At 30.9% G+C, this 22,461-nt stretch overlaps 2 protein-coding genes and 1 long non-coding RNA gene across 3 annotated transcripts; all 3 read right to left on the bottom strand.

Annotated features, from left to right (window-relative positions):
* Nucleotides 1-528: 528 nt before the first annotated feature.
* LOC145630188 (syntaxin-related protein KNOLLE-like) lies at nt 529-2,228 on the bottom strand. Its single transcript, XM_081682438.1, has 2 exons — nt 1,620-2,228; nt 529-1,240 (listed from the first exon to the last, which is right to left on the bottom strand). Exons 1-2 carry the CDS (start codon nt 2,000-2,002, stop codon nt 697-699), a joined length of 927 nt encoding a protein of 308 aa, XP_081538564.1. The 5' UTR covers nt 2,003-2,228; the 3' UTR covers nt 529-696.
* A 2,251-nt stretch (nt 2,229-4,479) lies between these two features.
* LOC145630187 (uncharacterized) lies at nt 4,480-5,550 on the bottom strand. The gene is made up of 2 exons (XR_014112023.1): nt 5,123-5,550; nt 4,480-4,678 (listed from the first exon to the last, which is right to left on the bottom strand). It is a non-coding gene; the product is annotated as an uncharacterized LOC145630187 (long non-coding RNA).
* Nucleotides 5,551-7,163: 1,613 nt separating this feature from the next.
* LOC145631374 (uncharacterized) lies at nt 7,164-8,195 on the bottom strand. The gene has a single exon (XM_081683442.1). The coding sequence runs from the start codon at nt 8,193-8,195 to the stop codon at nt 7,164-7,166; it is 1,032 nt and encodes a 343-aa protein (XP_081539568.1).
* Nucleotides 8,196-22,461: the final 14,266 nt, after the last annotated feature.

The raw sequence follows: 22,461 nt of genomic DNA, 5'->3' as shown, positions 1-22,461 counted from the left end.
ATAGTTTCTAACTTCCGACAAACAAAACAAAACAAAACACAAAAAAAAAAAAAAAAAAAAAAAAAAAAAAAAAAAAAAACTATTCACGGGTAAGTGCTTGTTTCTTTCATATAAATATCTTAGTAATGTTTTTTTGGTGACTATAAACAAACTACAGGCAAGAAAAAATGATGATGAATATGATGATGTTTGTATTTTAATTGTTGTCACGTTACTGGAGAACTTAGCGTTGGAGTGTAAGCCTCTAACATCCTATAAAAGTTAAGTACTATGGATCATTTAACCTTCTGGCCCATGGCTTTTTTTTTTTTGACAAGAGGCCCATGGTCTTAATTGGCCCAATAAAGAAGTCCAGAAACCCTATCAAAGGAATTATAGATTTATAGCTCAAAATATTCTTTGGCAAAATTGAGATAATGTCACCTTATAATATGTGTGATTTAAATTTGCAAAGTAAGAAATTGTAATATAGAGAACAAAGTAACATATCATGTGTTATTTAAATTTGCAAAGTAACAAATTGCAATATAGAGAACAAAGTAACATATTATATGATTCATATCACATTACATTCATTTACCAACAAATGAATAAAATTGAGTACTTAACAAAGAGTTTCAAGGAGCTTTGAGTGACAGCCCCTTTTATAAAACCTCAACTACACACACTCTCCAACAAAAAAACATTACAAGAAATTTAAGAATGACTAAAACTAGCAATAATTGGGATGACAATCAAAAGTATAATCACCAACAATGCAATAATCCCAATACACATACACTTCCTACTACCCCTTTGATAATCCTTAGCCTGCTTCAAATTCTTTGTACCATCTTGCACATAATTTGATGCATTCATAACATGATGCTCAATATCATCCAATTGTTCCCCTTGAGACTCCACCATCACAGCCATGTCTAAGAACACTTGGTGTAGCTCCAAGAGGGACCTTTCGATTTCCTTGGCCGCGTCATAGCGGCCTTGGATCTCGATCACTGTCTCCACCACCTTGCCTCGGCCGTGCTCTTGGATGGCATGGGATAAGATCTCCCCTTCCCCGGTCCCATTCGATATGATCTTTTCGATCACGTTGTCCTCCGGGTACTCCCCTGTGACAGTGTAGTAGCACCTTCCTATAGTCTCTTTGTACTCTGACATCATTCTTTGCCTTAAGGCTTGGAATTCCATCATTAGCTCCTTTAGCTTCTTTCTTAGACCGTTTGTCACACATGATCTAGTCCTGTAATTAGAAATTTTTAAAAAAAAAATGTAAAAAATATCAAAATTACCAATCATCAATAATTCACATGAAACCCTAACCTCCAAAAATTATCAAAATTCAATATTTATTTTTTTAAGCCAAAATTTTCCAATTTTATATCAAATTCAATCTCAATTGCCAAAATCCATCAAAATTGTACTTTTATTAATCTACTGTATTTGGAACATTAGCCAACAGATTTCCCAATTTTAAGCCAAATTATATCAATTTCCATCTCAATTACCAATTAAACCCTTCATCCATCAAAAACCCATCATTTTATTTTTCATTAATAATCACAAAAACATTATAAAAAACTAAAAAAAAGCCCATAAATTGCAAAATAAGCAGCTCATACCGATCAATGGGGGTACCCAATTCAGACGACAGGCGGCGATTCTCAGCAGTAGCACGGTCCATCTGTTCAAGCCGAGCCTTAATAGCTTTGGCTCTTTTGAGCACAGACACAATATCAGCATTAATTCGGCCTCGAAGCGCCTTCAAAGCTTCCGGTTTATGCAACGATTTACTTTCCTCATTCGCCGCTTCAAGGGTGGTTAATATATCTTTAATCAACCCCATCTCAGCCTTCACCTTCTCTGCCTCTTCCAAAAATTCCTCCATTTTAGGGTCTAAATTTGCTCCTCCTATCCCCATTTCCAAATCTTGTTCGACGTCTTTCGATGCCGCCTTCTTCAGATCAACATAGCTCAGAAACGATTTTGTCATCAAATCATTCATTTTTGTAGTTGATTGTTTTGGTAACAAAAAAAAAGATGGAATTTTTTTTCACCTGTGATTTGGTACTTAATTTGGAAGAAAATCTAAAACTATTTATGTTGAGATCTGATTTAAAGAGAGAGAGGAGAGAGAAATGAGATTGGTGTGTTGAGAAAATGAGGAAAGTAAGGAAACAGAAGTTATATTTTTGACTCAGAGAGTTGAAGGAGATGACCGTTGGAGATGATCAAATATTTGAACGTTGTAAAGTTATTGCGCAAAAGACTATAATACCCTTAGGACTGTTGTGGTTTAACGTTTGGAATTGAGATTTTTTGCTTTGGGAAGTGGAGGGCTATTTGGTCATTTAAGGTTATTTAAAATTTTGTAGCCGTTGTGGCATCAGATGGGTTACAGGCTGACAGCTATGAAGGCCTATAAAATTGGACTTGGAGATTGTGTAATTGGGTTGGGCCGGAAAACCCAATAATTTTTCAATGGATCACTATTCTTACAAGTATTTGTAGTTTAGTATCAATAATTATTATGTGCAATTGTGCACGATGATGCACCTTAAAATTTGCGTTTTCCTTATTCATAACAGGTAGACTATATAGCTATTTGGACTGTTGCGGCTTCAATAGCTTCCCAACTGAATTTGGGCTTGGATCATTTCCTTTTTTTTTAACCAACATATTGACTTTGACACTATTTAGCATTTAATTTACTCTTTTTTATTTATTTATTTATTTTTTTTTGAAGAAATAGCATTTACATCATTAATTTTGACTTTTTAATATTAATATTAATAATTTATAAAGAATAAAGACATTAGAGATCTTGTCAGATTTGTCTTATTGATTTTTTTTTTAAAAACAAAATTTTTATAATTCTTATTTTACATAACTAAAGCTAATAAGAGCAACTCCAATGGTTGGGAAAAGGGACTAGCTTGCAAATATTAAAAAGCTTAAGCTAGTAGCTACACCATTGTTTCACATCTTGTTGATTAGCTTTGGCAAGCAAATTAGCTTTGTAGAGCTAATTAGCTTGGCAAATATTTATTAGATTAAAATTATTATTAATTTAAAAATAAATTAATTTACAATTAGCTTAACCATTGGAGCAACACATAGCTTGAATTGTTGTAGCTTAAGAAGATGATTTGGCATGCTAAGCTATTAAATAAATTAGCCAACCATTGTATTTGCTCTAATGGTAATAGTGTAAAATAAAAATAAAAAATATTGATAAATATGCCAAGTAAATAGGATACAAATCAGATAGCTTATAATATGAGCATATTTACTTACGATCTCTTGCCTCTCCTTTCCTCTTCTCTCCTCCTCTCTTCTAGGGTTTCTCCAAAATCTTAGCCGTTTAAGTCGGAAATAGACTAATTTTTCGAAAATTAGACTATTTCCGACCCTTTTCCCTAAATTTTCTTTAGTTTTGCAATTTAGGTTTCAATAAATCCACACGAGTAAGTGTAGATACGTCCATCTCCCTATGGTGGAGTCGTTAGGTTAGTTGTTTGTCTATGTTCAGGGTTTGTTTGTGTGTTAGAGTTTATCAAAATTAAAAGATAATCATATTTTTCCTTATTGTCAGTTCCTTGGTAAATATTTGTTTAGGATCACAATGGTTGTCAAGTTTTCAAATGCATTCAAGTGAATCAGATGAAAATCATCCTTACGGCTACAACAAATCGTTAGACCGTCTCTCTAAAAAGGTTATATATTCTAGCGATGTGTGCGAGAGATGTACCACAGTGCAAGATTTTTTCATCGATTGTAGCTTTGATGAAGGAGATCCTAATTTGATTCAATTTTATGTATTTATTAATGTAGATTTCATTTGTAGATGCCGGATGCCTTTTTATTAATGAATTGATTTGTTTTTTTTTTAAAAAAAATGAGCACATTTACTTTACTAAGTACTTAAGTAGAAGTAAAGTGATTTATACTAATCTTCATATGTATTACTATCAACAAATACATCTAGAATTAGCGAGTGAAGAATTAAATCTAATTGGGGAGCACAATTAGACATTTAGACAATCCATTGAAATGTTTTAGTATAATTTAAACAAAAAGAATAATGGTTGAAAATGTGCCCTAAATCAACATGGTTCTCAAATTGACACTAGACGAAACTATCAATTGGCCACCGGTTCAAAACCCCCCTATGCCACCGGTTTTGAACCGGTGGTCATTTGGGGGGTGACAATAAACTGAAGCAAAGCCACCGGTTCAAAACCGGTGGCAAAATCAAGTATTGTCACCAGTTAACCGGTGGCAATAAGCCTTCCCGCAATTTTTTTTTTATTTGTATTAATAACTATTGCCACCGGTTAACCGGTGGCAATAATGCCCTAAAAAAGCAAAAAAAAAAAAATATTTTGCATTTTTTTCACTTAAAATGTAGCAGAAACATATTTACATGCATAATATACATAAAACACGTATATATTCATCAATATTTAAGTAATTGTACACTTTTTAAGAGTGAAAAACTAAATTAATAACTACAAATAAATTACTCGTACAACAATTCCAATTTAAAAGAACTAAATTAATCAAATTACACAAAACTAAAATCGATTAAAAATAAAATAAATTACAATATAAATAAAAAAAAACAATATTCTTCATCTTGATTCTTCGATTCGATTTAAGATCTAAATCAATAATATTCCTGCATCAATCAAAACAAAAAAAAATCGATTAAAATAAGCTGCGCAAGGAGACGAAGGTGAAGAGAAAGAGAATAACAACTGAAATGCAAAAACCCACAAAAAGAAACCCACAAAAATAAAAACAAAAACAACTGAAAACCCAGAAAATCAATAACTAGTAATTAAACAAAAACCCAGAAAAAAAAAATTAAACAAAAATAAAAACAAAATCCCAAAAATAAGTAAAAAAACCGAGGAAAAAAAAAACCAAGAAATTGATTCACGAACTCAAAAAACAAAAACCCAGAATTAAATTGATTAAAATCGATTAAAAATCAAATTAAAATTGATTAAGAAACTCAAACAATTCCAAAAACGATTAATTAAACCCAGAAAAATCAATCAATTAAACCCAACAAAATCCGATTAATTAACCAAGAAAAATCGATTAATTAAACACAAACCTCGTGCATGTCTTCGTGGTGCATGTCTTCGTGGTTTATTGTTGCGGTGGTGGTCTTAGTGATGGTGGAAATAAAAGAGAAGGAGACGAGGAGATCGAAGGAGAAGGAGACGAGGAGATAGAAGGAGAATTATTAAGCAAAGATTGAAGAAGGAGATCAAAGAAGAAGGAGATTGAAGAAGGAGATCGAAGAAGAAGGAGATGAGAACAGAGAAGACTATCGAATTGAAAGAGAAAGAAAAGAGGGGAGAACAGGAGATAGAGAGAGGAGAGGGGAGAGCAGGAGAGAGAAAGAGCGGCTGAGAGGACGAGGTAGGGTTTGGTTGTTTATAAGGGGGGCGTTTTTTTTTTAATTGATTATTGCCACGGGTTCAAACCGGTAGCCTTTACCATTTATGCCACCGGTTCGGTTTGAACCGGTGGCAATGTGAATTAGCCTATCCCGCCCATTTTTTAAGCCACCGGTTTTCGAAAACCGGTGGCCATAGAGCGGTGCCTTTTTGTATTTTTCTACTAGTGTGACTTGCTCTTTTTGATACCCCAAAGAAACCTGAACCATGACCTATTCTATCATTTGTTTGCATGGTCTATCCAAAGCCACATAGCCCACATTAACTATGTCCTAAAGTATATTCGAATGACTTTATTACTAAAGTAAGCAATCAACTGCGGAGTATTTCAAAATGTTCTCACGATTTGATAAGAAGAGGTCAATATTTGATGATCATGTTGCTTTATTGAAGGCTTTCAAGCAACTACCTCTTGGAACTCTTCAACAACTGTCTTGAGACTATGCAAAAATTGGATTGTTTCTCTCAAATAGACATTAGTGTAATCATGGAACCTTAATTCAAGTTTATGCGTTTGCTAATAAAATCTATATTTCTTACTTCATATATTGGTGCTAATGAGCCATTTAATTCAAAAGTGGTCTTTAATTGAATTTCCAAAAAAGAAAAAGAAAAAGTTTGTGTGTGTGTGTATATATATATATATATATAACACGACTGATGCATACATCTCTTTTATTATTAATTTTTTTAAAAAAATAAAAATAAAAAAAATACAAAGGATAAATGAAAATTAACCAATTGATAAAAGGGATTATTATTTACGAAAATTAAGCACAAGTCTTGCAAGTGTGAGAAGCACAAATTCCATTCTTTCCAAATAGAAGTAGTTTAATTGATGCAGTCAGAATATTGTGATGGACAAGTTCAAAGGCCAAATAGATGGTGAGTTTACGAGATTTACTTGTCACAATGTCACATCTAGGCGATTTAGCCCTTTGAAACATTCAATATTTGGTTGTACCTTGAGTTTACAACTTGTGTAGAGGATCGCTGATCCAATACTATTGAGTACTTGATTGGGCTACAAGCCTTTAACATCTTCAATGCTTATTTTATTTGGCAAATTAAAGATAGATTATAAGGTGTCAAATTTGCCTTGGAATTACATATGCATATTGGCTCAATCAACAACAACAATAACAACAAAAAGAGAAAATAAAATAAAAAAAAAAAAAAAGAAAGAAATTGATCAAATTGTCTTCAAAGGTGAACCAAAAAGAAAAATTGAAAATTTGTAACAAATTTTTGATTGAACTTTCAATTGTTATGTTAGTACTTAGGATTCATAGTACTTGAAGCATACATAAATTTACATTTGTGCTTCATTTGGTGACAAAAAAATTTCCTCTAACTTGTGACTAATTTGGTTAGTGCTCGAATCTTATATACACAAAGATTAACTAAGCAAGCCTAAACCACAAAATCATAAAATGCTGAGTAAGAAGAAAAATAGACAAGCATATCTCATGGTGATTTCAAAGGGCAAAGAGAATCATTATGAAGGATCATCAAAACATCACATTACATTGCTTCTCAAGATCATCAATTCAAATTTGTATGCATGTTTCATCACCTTTCTTCCACATTTATGATTAATCCTGTGTCGCACACGTGGCTTGCCCCGACTTGATCACCAATGGACGAAATTGTCCTCTATCTCGATGAATTGTAATGCCATACTTGTTCCATTCAAACAGGTTCATCTATACACTCCCTCCTTTCCTCAATTTGTTGACTAGCAACATCAAGCGAGTCATTAATTGGCATGAAAACCAAAATACCCTCCACTACAACGCCACATGTTAGGACACTCATGAAATTAAAGAGGACAAAAAGGTAATACCACACATTTTCTGGGTCCCAAAATGCAGATATTGTCAATAACAACACTTGAGTTGCAAGGCACACCAAAACTGTTGAAATAAGCATATTAATACGAGCCTTAAGGCGCTTATTAATAACAAGTGCGACAACCTTCCAACATGTTGTCAAGAGTGCAAGTACGTACACCACACAAAAAGCCGCAAAAATTACAGTTCCAAACAAGGGGTACGTGCAATACACAATACGGGCATTGGTTTCCTTGTCTCTTAACAACACCGAACTACGGTAAAACACATGCGGTAAAAATAACCGCCCGGGTGAAACATTTACCGCCAAATAAAGCGCGATCACCAAGGGCAAACAAATACTTGCAACGAACCCAATAGCCCACAAGTTGCCGGGGCTCCGTTTCTTTATTGAGATATTTACCAAGAAGAGAAGAACAACCAAGAACCCGGGTTCATACAACCCGAAAGAGAGAATCACATGGAATTTACAAAATTGGGTTTGGTGGGTCAAAGGAAGCGAGGGTAAAAAGGGAAAAACAAAACTCTTTCTAAAAATAGGCAATCGAAAAAATTCGTTGATGGACCAAAGAGAGAGAAAAACTACCAACAGAAAACGTGGGCCCCAGTGGGTGGAGAAACGCTGAAGCTTGAAAAAATGGCGGGATTTGATCCGAAGATGAAGGATGAAGAAAACAGAGACAAGAGAGAGAACGAGAAAACAGAGGATCAAAGCAATTGTGATTATATCGAAGGCTGTATCAACCACAGGTACAGCTGGGATTGAATAATGTGTTAGTTTTCCGATACTCTCCGATGCCGGGGCCGGTGAAGATGCGATGAATCGAATCGAAGCGAAACCTTTTGGTATAGTGGGTGCGAATGATGACATTGATCGGTTGTAATGTGATGATTCTAATGTCAACGATGATTTTGATCAAAATATTGTTGTTCATGAATGTGGGAATAATTGGGGGAGAAGGAGGGCCAAAAAGCCCCACCTTACCCCTGTTTTCGAACAAAAAACAGGGGATATTGCAAAGTTGTAAAAAAAAAAAAAAATTTGAGGGAGAGAAAAATTGAGGGGAAGAAAAGAAAATTTTGTTTTGTTTTTTTGGGGGAATTTTAAGAAAGAAAAGCTTGAATTTCGGAGAAGAATTGTTAAGATTAGATAACTAAGTAAAGAAGAAGAGTTGGTAGGTTGACTGAGGTTTATTAATTTTGGTATGTGCTGGATTATTATGTTTAATTAATTGAAAATATAAAGGAGTTGAATTTTGACAGAGTATATATTACTAAGGTGTTGATTGGATGCTTAGTTGGTGGAGAGTTTGCTCTTTGGTTGTATTACACTACAGGAACAGCTGTATTTAATCTTTATCTTAATGGATAATATATTGGATAAACAAGATCGTATAAAACATGAATAATCCAATGCATAACCGATGCAATTGTATAATACCATTAATAGATTGTCTAATTTGACAAATTATTATATAAAGTAGTTAAAGTTGTAAGAGTATGCAATAGTTAAGTAAAGACGGTATACTCGCATACAAATCTGAATATACCATGTTTTTTATATAATTGGAGGAGTATATATAAATGTTTTTTAATGATGATATCATTGTTGTTAAAAAATAAATAAGAAAAATAACATAATCCAATAACAAGTATATTAAGAGGATTGGTGTTTCAAATGTATAGAGTGAGGTAATTATAGGCTGGCAAATATGGTAGCTACTGTTGTTAGTGATTGCTATATTCATAGTTGTATGATAAGAGGAGGAATAATTGTTTGTTATAAATCTAATAATAGTGGGTTTTGGTGCGTCGGCAGCCATATTGTATTTGTAAATTGGGATACATTTGTTGGTCTAAATCTCAAATGTTAATAGATCCTTAATTCTTTTTTGGATATGGACAACTAATCACATTTTTATTAAATTGATAAAATTAGCATGATGAATAGGGGCATATTGCTACAATTGATTTTAATGGTTACTCTTACTAAAGTATTATAATTGTTATTATGATCGTTTTTATTATAGTCATTTTCATCAATTTGATGTAAATTAAGAAGTAGGAATATGTGAAATCATCCATTTTGATATGCATTATGGTAAAAATAAAAATGACTACGAGCATTGATATAATCCACAATATGAAAATAAAATAGGAGTATTACACAAATAGGAATAATGGACTCGTAGAAATAATGTATGTAGGAAGGCTAGTAATTTGTGGCTTCTCTTATGTGTATGCTTTGTATGCCTATCACCGATATTTATAGTTGTGGATGGAGTTGGAAGAATTGCATGAAAATTCGAGAACTTCCTTCAATCATTCTTGTAACCCTAATATTCTAGAATATTCACATACCATATTTTCTAATTGCTCCCAATGTCCTGTATTTATATTCTCTAAAATGTTCATGTAGATAATTCTAGTAAAATCATGATTCATGAGGAAGTATTAACGTTGCTTTTTTTTTTTTATACTTGCTCATTATTTTCCCAAAAGCTTTTATAATATGTACAAGTAGGGTCTGTTCTCATTTACTGAACTTAATTGAACTGAATTAAATTGTGCTGAACTGAATTGTTTATGAGAGAAGGAAATTAGGAACTGAACTGAGCTGAGCTAAACTAAAATTAAGCTGAACTGAACTAAACAGTAGTCATGTTAAACTTTCAGCCTATTTTTAATCAAATTATACAAGTATGAAATTAAATAATTAGCATTATCTTAAATAAGATGGAGAGAACAAGCTTTATATTAACCCGTGGCGGTAAGTGTCTTGTATGATTATGCACACATTAATAATAATTTACTACATTTCTTGTTGTATATACTTTTCTGTTGGAAACCAAAGAGTAGAATTCAATTGACCTTAGATATCTCCAAATAAAACAAACATAAACAAACGCCTGGAAAAATCCTAATAATCTCTCATCAATAACCAACTCATACCTTAAACAATTTCCAGTTTGTAAGTCCATGACATAGCTAGCCATACACATTATATTAATACAAGTACTATAGTAAGGTCAAAACTATACAAATCATCATCTTTATTATAATTAATGAAATTTTTATTAATAATGTTGCTAATCTTGATTAGTTCTTCACCTAACTACAAAAACTACTAATTAAAAAATATACGAGCAAATAAATGAATTGGACACAATGACAGATACATAGATCCGTGGTACAACATACATTCTGTACTCCACCTTCGTCAACTAGAATTATTCCCCTGTACACGCACTTGCCTCCCACGAACCATGTCATTTTACTTTAACAAGATAATAAATCTCATTTTTATTCCACTTTATTATATGCAATATTACGTACTTTATGTCTTTATTTTATACAAGTATTATATAAAATGTTTACATGTTTTTATTTATGAAATAACACGCACAAGTTTATAGTATTGTATATTTGTTTGTAATTTGTGAACATCAGTATGAGTTTTAAATTTATACTCCTTATATAAATAGTCACAATAATAATGAGAAATTTTTTATAACCATTGAATGTTAATAGTAATATGATTGGTCCAATATATTTATTACGACCATAGATTTGTATAATTGGTCCAATATAGTCAAAAGCTCAAAGGTTAAAGAAGAATATTAGGGTGGTACCAAAGGTCCAAAATATAGAATAACGCGAGTAGTAAAGATTTCTAAAATACAAGCGTGCTAGTGTATATATTTTTCACTTGATTATACACTGTTGTATGCTCATATATGTATCTTATTTTCTTTTAATCATAAAATGAAAAGTTTTGTTCAACTTGTTTAGTCTTTAATAATAAGTCACATTTCAAATTTAAGATCCAAAAAAATTGCATATTGCCCTTTTTTTTTTTTTTTTTTTTTTTTTTTTTTTTTTTTGAGGAAAGCATATTGCCCTATTTTTGGGTAATTAATTACTCCGTAGTTAGATATTTCGTACTATATTACATTAGTGCACTAATTAGCTTAAGTGATGCTAGGGTCTTCATCCAATCTTCCACCCTTTAGCATGGGATTATTGCATTGGGGGAGAGAATACAATATAATTATATAAGTTGTCATATAAGAACGTTCATATATGGTTAACCAACTTTCCCAAATTAAAGAGCCATATAAACATTAGCTATAAGCCTATAACTACTTCGAGAGATAGTTTACAATTTATCACAAAAGGGGATTAAATGTTTGGTTGAAACACATACACCTTGACCCTCAATACTCCCATTCTTCCTAGCACATGCATAGGCCTTTTTATAAGGTTGATTGCATTATTTTAAAGTTTTTTGGTCCGAATGAGCCATAAAAGACAATAATATTCCTGATTACGTTACAGTCAGGTGAAAATTTAAAATTATGAGTTAATGTACAGTTGTACACACACCTTTAATCTTAACTAATAGGTAATAATAGTCACCTTGCATTGTTTATTACTTCGTATGTAGTTTAATTTGTATGTATGATTGAATGTGACTTCAATTTTAACATATATTAGTGCAAAGTTTCTCAATTCAAACTTTCAAAGTATGATCAGATAATCATATCTTACACTAAAATAAGGGTATTATTCATTGCTTAAGTTGTTTAAAATTGGACATATAAAAAAGGTAAACATCAAAGGATTCTCAAGTTGATAAAAATAGGTAGGAAGGTAGCTTAGGCATGTTGATCTTTTAGGCAGGTGTAAATAGAAAGCGGCAAGCGTCTGACATTTTGGTTTCAAAAACTAAAGCTTTAAAAAGGGTTGCAGGCTTGAGATGCCAACCAACACCCGATGTTTGCGCTCTTGTCCTTCTTCTCTCTAGTTTACTGCTCTACTACAGTATTTTCTAGTCTCACTCATTTACTACTATTACAGTACAACTGTACTGTTGTCTTTTAATACCTCCAAAAGATCAAATTAGTAATTGTCCTGGCAACAAGCTAAGACAATTCTATCTCATACAAATAAGGACCTATTCATATTTATTGAATTGAGATGAACTAAACTGATCGGAGTTGAACTAAACTAAATAAAACTGAAATGAATATTTTATGAGAGAAGGAAATTAAGAACTGAACAGAATTGAACTGAAATGAACTAAAATTAAGCTGAAGTGAACAGACCGTAAATTGATTTTGGTACTCTCATCCGCACTCCTTTTATGTGTTCGATCTCATCTCTCATGCTATTAGGAGATCCTAGTCATTTTTGGAATACTTCATCCATTGCAAATTCGATCAACATTTTATCTTTTGTATGAACTCATTAATTAACATGAATCTGGCCTTATCTAAAAATATTTTTCTCAAATTATGTACCTAATTACCTATCATGTCTACGTTTAGAAACAAAGTTCAATCCAACTTTTTTTGAGAATGAAGTTCCTTTCAACTGTTAGCCTACTTCCTTTCGTTATTTCAAAGTTCTAACTTCATTTAGTAGGTAGCTATATATAGTTTAAAACAGGGAACAAAAGCTACATGTAGTTAAGGCATGGTATATTGAAGGCAAAATTTGTGGGGGCTTTCGAAATTGAATAGAAAGGTGTTTTTGTTTCAACAACTTTTCAATTTGCCCTTGGCAACAACTGTTATTAAGGTTCTAGCTCTTCTGTAGTTGATTGGCAAGCATAATTAACAGTTGCAAAATGACAATGGAAAGATGACAAGGGTTGAGATTTTTGAGAAGCAAATAAAGTAATAGTATGGCCTAATTGGTAGTGAAAAAAAAAGAGAAAATAAATTAAGGGTCTGTTCTCTTACGTTGAAATTCAGTTCAGTTCAGTTCAGCTCAGCTCAGCTCAGCTCAGTTCAGTTCCGCTCCTAATTTCCTTCTCTTATAAAATATTCATTTCATTTCATTTCATTTCATTTCAGCTCAGCTCAGCTCAGTTCAGTTCAGCTCAATTCAGTTCAGCTGAGTTCAGTCAATGAGAACAGGCCATAAGTCACATAAATAAGTGAGGTATATGTAGTTTATGTTACATTAATCAATGTCCAAAAATCACACGTCAATTCATAGTAGTTGACATTTAACGCTAATCCTACTGTATAATAAAATATACTTATTGAATCTTTATATGAATTAGATTGGCTTTAGTTTACAAGGCATATATGTCAATTAGAAGCTAGTAGATAAGCAAGCAAGGTGTTACATTCTTTGCAGATTTAAGTTGCTACATGCTTCTAAAAGAAATCAAACATAATTTTAGTGCAGAAAGTCCTAAGCTTGCAAATCACTACTCTGTCTGTTTGATGCACAAACAAATTTGCAGTCTGATTGCAAATCATGCAACCCACTAATATGATAAATGCAGCTATATAAATAACTTCACCAAAAGTGCACTAACCTAACCAATGGTTTTGTCATAGAAGATTCTCATATAATTTAATAAGTTACGGGTTTACAATAAAAAAAAAAAAAACTTGAACCATCTCATACCTCATTTATGTTCATCCTCTTTCAAACAAAAAGTTACTCGTCATCTCAAATATTGTCTCATATTACGTATTATCTCGATTTCATTGTATAAATGTATAGTTGGCTAGTCGTCTTACAAAAGACCTATACTAATATCTACTCTAACCCTAGCTAGGGAGCTTCTAAAATAATGTATCAAACTCAATTATTCATATGCTACTTTTGATCCAACAATGAACAAATCAACAAAACAATTATAGAAAAGATATGCTAATTTTCACTTTCCATAACAGACAAGTAAAAAGAAAAGGGGGTAGGGGTAAAAAAAATTTCAGATAATAAGCCAAAGAAAATTACTGTAACTTCATGACATATATTAACAAAAATTTAAAAATATAGTATTTTATATTAACATAATTCAAACGTGTCAATAGTCGAATATATGCAATTAATTCTTGGTAGAAATTAAACTTACAAAATTATTCTAAAGAAGGAATCAAACCTACTAAAGATAGAAGGAAAAAAAAAAAAAAAAAACAAAGTGACCATATCTTTATATCAAAAGCTAGGGTTATAATAAGAATTAGAATTCATTACATACAATAAATAAAATAAAAATTTAAAGATACCTCTTTCCCATTAAAGATGAAAAAAACTACCATATCTTCCATCGAAAGTTCCAGCAACATTTTAATTAGTGCCTGCAAAATCTTCAATGATACATTATGCACCACATTAAACAAATATTTGAATGTTTATATTTATATTACATGTATTTATATATATGTTCATATTCACCTACCAACATTTACTAAACAAGATTTAATAGAAAAATCCTCTTTAAAACTACACTCTGATCGATCTTAATTATTGTTAACCTTGCAAAAGCTTATAAGATCATACATATACGGAGTATGTATTAGACAACAACCAAAAACAGTACAATATAAATCACGCTAACAACGAACTTAATTGAGTAGGTTCAGATATACACAACCTTTATTAGTCAAGGCGAGGTTAAGAAATCAAAATTGGGGAGAAAATTGGAAATGTAAAGGAGAAGAAAATGAAGAAGATGATAGTATTACAAACCCTAGCAAGAAGAAGAGAAGAGAGAGAGGATTTATAAGAAGGTTCAAAGTAGTCATGATGAGAAAAGATGAGTTCAATGATGGAAAACTAGGGATTACAACAAAGAGTCAAAATGACTGACAACAAACACATAAGCAAACCTATGATAACTCGCGTTGAAATTCACAAACATTCCAACATTAATAATTAAATAAATCATAAATCAAACAAAATACCCAAAAAATTAAAAAACAGCAATGATGAAATCCTTCTTCATACCTACTCTGCCAAACCCTCACTCAAAAAAGAAATTTAAAAAAAACAAGCTTTTCATCATTACACTAATCTGCACTCATCAAAGATCAAAACTTTCAAAACCCTATTGAATTAAAACAAAATACCCATAAAAAAATCAATCTAAAAATTGGAATTTAATTAAATTTATGAATAAAAAGAGATAAATAGATCATACCCATTTGAAATCGAAGCATGAAAATTGCATTTGTGATTAAATTTGAGGATTTGGAAGCTCAAATTAAGGGGAATGAAGCCTGGTCCGAAGGCAAAATTGACACAAATTACATGAAAATTTGAAGAAATTTTTTATAAAATTGAAGAAATTTGATTGTAAATTGGTAGCCTTCGAGCCGAGACGTCATTCCCCTCAAGAATCGAGCTTCCTTTTTTTTTTTTTTGAGAAATTAAGAGAGATTAAGATGATGATTTGGTTTTGGAATCAGAAAACAAGAAAGTTTGTGGGATTTTTATGGGGGTTTGTGGAGTGAAACAGAGAACATCATCATGAGTGTAATTATTTGAGAGAGAGAAAGATAAGGGAGGGGTATTTTGGTAAAAAGGAGTAGGATTGTAGAAAGTAGGAGCCATCAAAGACCTATATATCTATCTTGTATGATTTATTTACGTACTAATTTACAGCTTTTGACTATTACTCTGTTTTTAATTGTTTTATTAATTGACTCAATTAGTTGTGATAAATGTAAATACATAAAAAAAAATATTAAAAAAAAAAAAAAGAAAGGAAGAAATAATTTAGGTTAGCTAATCAGCTAATGGGTGCAAATGTCAAATAGGTTAGGCAATAAGTAGTTGAGATTTGTGAATTCATTTGAATTTTTTTTTTTTTGGGTTTTATTGACTTTTACATTCTTATTATGTTAGATTAGGATGAAAGTTTAGAAAAAGTTAAGGTACTTTTGTTTGGGGAGGGGTGATTGAGGTTAAGTGAGACTTTTAAGGTGCTAATTAAAGTCCTAAGGTAGCTTTAGGTTTGAGGGTGATTACATGCTCTTTTCAAAATACTTATTTCGATTAAATTATAAGTAAAAAACAAATAATAGTTAAAGCTTAAATGAACAACTAAATCAAGTTATTTGTAGGATTTCAATTTTTTTTTTAAGAAAAGTACTCCAATGTTTTTAGTTGGCTTCATAAATTTGAGTCACTAATCAATATAGTGACTATTAAATTAACATGCATTATGCTATTTTTTTTCTTTAATTTAATTATCGTAAACAATTCAAGTTCCAAAAGGAATAAGTTTAATTATACTCCACTCAATTCTTAAGAAAGGCTTGAGCCTGCTGGACCACCATACAAGGATTGAAAGCCCATTCTTGCTCAAAATTCCCTTCTCTTTTCTAGTCTTCCCTTGAGGGTAGGTTTAAGATCTAGGGCCAATAACTATGATGTCTAACCAATTTATGATGGTGAAGGAGAAACATGAGCATACAAAGTAATATACATATTAAAAAAAAAATTAAAAAATGATTAATTAATAAATTCAAACTCTTAAAAAGACATATTTATTCTAAATGATAACATATTTTAAGCAATTGTAATATAGCAAATTAGCACCAAGACTTTAACTCTATGTTCAAATTACCCCCTTAACTTTTAATTATAGCAAATGGACCCCAAAACTTAACATATCATGCAACGTACATCTGAGCATCATTATTTAACAATAAATTCATCAAAACATGCTAATTTTTTGTATTAATAATAAGCATTAAGAGTATTATACATGCGTTATATTTCTTACCATTTCAATTAAATGTGAGCAATTGAAGAGATTAATCAAGTATGATGGTTTGCTAAATTCCGTTAATTTTTTCGCCCTTTGTCATATTTCAGTGTCGATAATTTCTATATTTTATAGTATGTATTTAATATGTATGATAATGTATATGCACAATATTTTGGATGTAATTAATTTTTTTTTTGTCTTTTATTGGAGTATATTTTATGAAATTTATATATTTTAATGTGATTTTGCTCAAATTTGATGTATAGGTTTTGATTGCACAATTATATTAAGTTGTGGGGTTAATTTGCTACAAGTAAAAGTTGTGGGGTTACTTTACACCTGCAATAAAAGTGTTGGGGCTAACAACCTCATCCCTTCAATTGTATAAAGATAACAATCTTATATTAACACATCCCCATATTAACATTAGGTTATAGATCGTTTGGAAGAAATTTCATTGCTTAATCCTCATTGTATTGAATAAAAGTGTGGCATTCTTGTAGATAAGGTAGTGGTGTTAATTACTTATTAGATTTGAAAACAGTCATGCACCCTCGTCTTTTCTCATAAGTACTCCGTAGCTTACAAGACCCTAACCTATATAGATAGTTGTAGGTTTCACTCTCTATAATAATATGTTAGACATATCTATTATCATGACCTACACCGAGCTAGTAGGACACAACGCAACCCGTTGAGATTCTAGTTCAAGTCAGTTCAAATAGCTACACTTTTTGAATTTTTTTTAAAAAAACTTAGAATAATTATATGGCGCGTATCCATGTTTTGAAATGCCACAAAATTTTTTAAGAAAATTATTTAATATGGTTTGTTAAGTAAGTGCTAATATACTATATATGCAACTAATGCAAGATTTTCAATTTATATGGAATTTGTTTACAAGCATGTCAACTCCGTTCTGAAGTTTTTTTTTTTTTTTTTTTTTTTTTTTTTTTTTTTTATGTTAAATTATCCTAGCTACTAAATTATTTATTTAATTTGTTTGTTAGTGTGCGAAGACCATTGATCCATTTATCACTTTACAAGTGGCACTGGGTAAAGTGAAAAGATGTAAAGAATAGAAATAGATAAACATTACTTTAATTAATTACACGACTTTAATTTGTACAAAGTAACTTACACTTACACTCAATAACGGCAACAATAAGTACATACCAATTAGATCACATCTTGTATTTGCTTGATTATCTCATCATAAATCATTATTAAGCATACTAACAAAGTAATTAGTTTAAAATGAAGGGATTGGAGTAGTGCATATTGAAGCTTAGTACATTAATTAGGGTGAACCGGGTGGAACACCAAAAAAAAATAAAAATTAATTAAGTACTAGAACCCAACTTTTTTACAACTACAAAATTCAGTGATTATAGTCATGCAAATTAAAGATGAAATTTACAATTAAATGTTACTCGTAGTTTTGTAGAGGATGTTGGTGATAATTGTAGTCAACCGATATGATTGTAGTAGGCCGACTTTAGGTTACTACTTTTTCTACACGAGGCACAGATAATAATTAAAGTTTTGGCAACTTAAAAGTACAATCTCGGAGGATCTGCTCAGGTTTTCCCAATTAACGTTGCAATTTTAGGTATTTAGTAAAAAGCCTTTTGTTTCCGATTTTTTCCCTTTTACTTTCTTTCATTTTTTTTTTACTCTCTTTATGAGATTTCAGTTCACATTATAGCAATCAAGTACCCTATATACTAGTTGTGGAATAGTTGGGAAAATGATAGTGAAAAAAATAACATCCAAAGAATGATTGATCTTTATCTCTATTACGATATATATAGCGGAAAAATGATTGTGAACTGTGAAATGAACAACACCTAAAGAAAGATTAATCTCAAATATATAGCCAAGGATCGGAGGTTGTGGCCCGGTACTATACCCCCAAGTACTTAATAAATGTCATCATTCTTATAAAATGGTAGGTGTATATGAATTTTGAACTTAGTAATTAAGCTAACTAAAATAATCCTAAATCTTCATAAAAATAAAATGATGAAGGGAATGTATGAAAGTTTATTGTAAATCTAAACTTTAATCTAGGCAGTAGACTTTGAAGAAGTCTTAAATACATGTTTAGACTAATTTCATTCTTGAAACTTTTAGAGTCATTTTATATACTACTTGTATTTCTTTGGACTTCAATGTATGAAAGTTTTATTGTAAATCTTTTTTTTTTAGTCATTAAACTTTGTAGAAGTCTTAATTACATGTATGTTTAGACTAATTTCTTTTAGAGTCATTTTATATACTATTTGCTTGGACTTTAATATTTTAGTCCTCAATTAGGGCAATCATAATGTTAATACGGGTTCATCATAGTACTCAATAACTTAGGGCTTAAGAGCGAAATTGGATACCTTATTTGTGTAGCTCATTAATCATTCCTATTTGGGCAGAGAAAAAGCCTATTCTAGAAAGGGAAATTATAGAAAAATTATTCCTAGAGTGAGCTTGGTGAGATAACTGAGATCCAATCCCAACTCATTACCATGAAAGTATGAGAGCCTCATATCTCTCATTAGTTGATTAATTTCTTGAGTGAGAACATATAATAATTTAACCGGCTAATATTTCATTCCAAAATTTTGTTCTCTAGTATTGTGTTTATCACATTTATTTTTATATTGTACTTTTTTATAATTAATAAAATAAATGTCTAAAAGGGCATTTGCATATCCCAAAAAATGTTGAAATAGATTTCACTTTTAGTGCAATGGGGTGTCCATGATTGGGAAAATAATGATGGGTCTCTCTTAATGTGAAGACAATGTTGAATTAAACTAAGATATTTGACCTAAAGCTAATAAAACTTCCAAACATTTACAAGTGAAAAGGGAAAAAAAAAAAAGGAAAGTAGAATAAAAGGCATGACTTGACCTGAAATTTGATTGGGCAGAAAGAAGACTTGACCCAATGAAAATTACAAGACGTAACACTTTTGATATAAATGGCCCAAACAAGTTACTTTGTCACCAAATGCCATGCACACCTTAAATTGTTAAGACCAACTCGACACAACTATCACCCTTGGACCTTGCCTAAGAAAGATACTCTGCGTCTAGATATGTTGTATGGCTGTATCAAATGATCATGTGAAAGGTAGCAATAGACACCCCTTTAACTTTTTGCTCCTAGTCTTAGCTGGAGCTATTTAGGTTGATACATGGTGGAAATCTTTGTAGTTACGGTCTTACTGAGTACAAGTACTAGTTTTTCAAGAAGATAAGATAATGTTAAGGACACAATTAAGCACTATTTATGGAGTACGAGTATGAGTACTATTTATGGAGTACGAGTACTATTTTTTTTTCTTTTGTGTGTGAAAGAGAGGGGAAAAGCCCCAAGAAAATAAGCACACACAAGAACAAACAGGAACAAAAATAACAACAAAACAAAACAGAGCTAAGAGAAAACAGAAACTAAGGGTCTGTTCTCATTGACTGAACTCAGTTGAACTGAACTGAACTGAATTGAATTGAACTGAATATTTTATAAGAGAAGGAAATTAGGACCTGAACTGAACTGAAATGAAATGAATATTTTATAAGAGAAGGAAATTAGGAGCTGAACTGAAGTGAACTGAACTGAAATGAATATTTTATAAGAGAAGGAAATTAGGAGATGAATTGAAATGAACTGAAATGAATATTTTATAAGAGAAGGAAATTAAGAGCTGAACTGAACTAAATTTCAACTTATGAGAACAGAGCAAGGCAAACAATTAAGATGTGCATATGATGACTTGGTGTTTTTGGGCCTTTTTGACTTATATATATGAGATACCCCTTTTTAGTTTTTACATAGGTCAGTGGGCCTTTTTGTTCTTTTTCTACACTACCAACTATTTTCCAATTTTATCTTGTTATTTTATATAACCACAATTTACAATTATAATAATAAAAAAAATTAACGTAAATACATACTTGTATAAAATAAAAGAGATAAACTAACTTACCCAAGTAAGCCACATATGAAACCTAATCCCATCACTTTCCAAGTGAGTTTAGATTGATCTTGGTGATTCTTTCTCCTAGGGGAAAAAAAATCAACAAAAAAAAATTAATGAAGGAATACTCTTAACAAATATACAAAATGAAAGCCAATTAGTTCGAGATATTTTACCATTCGGAAATGACAGCTGATGGTACTAAGAATATGGTTGCAATAATAATCATACTATATGCAACCATATCTTGTAACTCAAACTTCTTCTCCGCAATGTACGCATATGCCAGGGCAATTATGGCTAGAATTAATTGAGCCATGATCATTGCAACCGTGACTGCAGTATTAGTGAAGAAGCACATTTCTGAAAACACAAATATTTATAAAGCACAAATATTTATAAACTAGTTATTTTAAGAAATAATAGTGTATATAAATAATAATAATGTACGTAAATATTATATACTTGTTATTTTTAAATGTAGTCAACTAAGGAAAAAAGATAGTAGGGTTGTCTACATATACACCAATTTATATGAGTCAATAGATTTACACGTACAACATATGCACAATATATGGGTAATATATATAAATGTAATACAAATATACAATAAAATAAAAAAAAAAAATTAAAACCCCTAAACTAACTTGGGAGCTATAAATTTTGATTACAGTATGAGGCCAAATTTGGATTACATGACCCTAAGTTTAAAACGGTAAATTTCCTACCCTATATATACAAACAACAAAGGATGACATCATAATTTATTATTCAACATGATCAATATAACTTTCAAATTCATTAATTAAGCAAAGATTAAAAGATGAACCAACTAATATAATGATACCTAATTAGAATTGGCATTACACATGTTATGGCGGGATACAAATTTAATGTTGCAATTGTAATATTAATTGAAACCATCTTCAAGCTCATCACATATGTATTATAACCTATTGACCACATATCAAAATTTAAAGCAAATGTATACTTGTATTAGAAAAATTAAATGAAAATTTTAATTCAATCGATTACAAGTGTATTTGATTTCTAGTTTTAAATTGTTTGAATGACAAAATAATTAAAAGATCATACCTCAATCGAATTCGATGTATTTTTTAAAAAATGTTTTAAAATTGGGCTTATAATTATGATTTGATCATTACAAATGTTTTTCATCGTCCGATTTCTTTAATTGATATTATACTCGTATACAAAGTTTGTCATTTCTCTCTAATATACATATCTCTTTTTTCTTAGGTGGAGCTTTTGTTCTATTTCCATGATCCTGTATAGATTCAACGCTGGCTAAGAACGGTCCATCAAATATTTTCCAATTATTCCTTGCTTATTTTTGTATAGCCATAATTTCCAGTTACAATTAAAAGAGATAAACTAATTTACCCAAGCATGATGTAGATGAAACCTAATCCATTACTTTTCAAGTGAGTTTAGATCGATCTTGGGGATTTTTTCTCTTATGGCAAAAGAAAATTTGGAACAAAAAAGAAATAAACATTAATAATATAATACTCTTAATAAATATACAAAATGAAAGTAGATTAAAAGAGAGTTTGAAATGTTTTTACCATTCAGAAATGATAGCCGATGGTACTAGGAATATGGTTGCAATAA

This window comes from Chenopodium album, chromosome 5, assembly GCF_948465745.1.
Source record: "Chenopodium album chromosome 5, dcCheAlbu1.1, whole genome shotgun sequence".
Lineage (NCBI taxonomy): Eukaryota > Viridiplantae > Streptophyta > Magnoliopsida > Caryophyllales > Amaranthaceae > Chenopodium > Chenopodium album.
Note: the sequence above shows the minus strand (reverse complement) of the source record. Positions and strands in the feature narration are given on the sequence as shown.

Excerpts from the sequence above, each read along its gene's own strand:
- LOC145631374 (XM_081683442.1), bottom strand. The coding sequence starts at position 8,195 with ATGTCATCATTCGCACCCACTATACCAAAAGGTTTCGCTTCGATTCGA.
- LOC145630188 (XM_081682438.1), bottom strand. The coding sequence starts at position 2,002 with ATGAATGATTTGATGACAAAATCGTTTCTGAGCTATGTTGATCTGAAG. Across the intron at positions 1,241-1,619 it reads TTGGGTACCCCCATTGATCG|GACTAGATCATGTGTGACAA; the intron begins GTATGAGCTGCT and ends TTCTAATTACAG.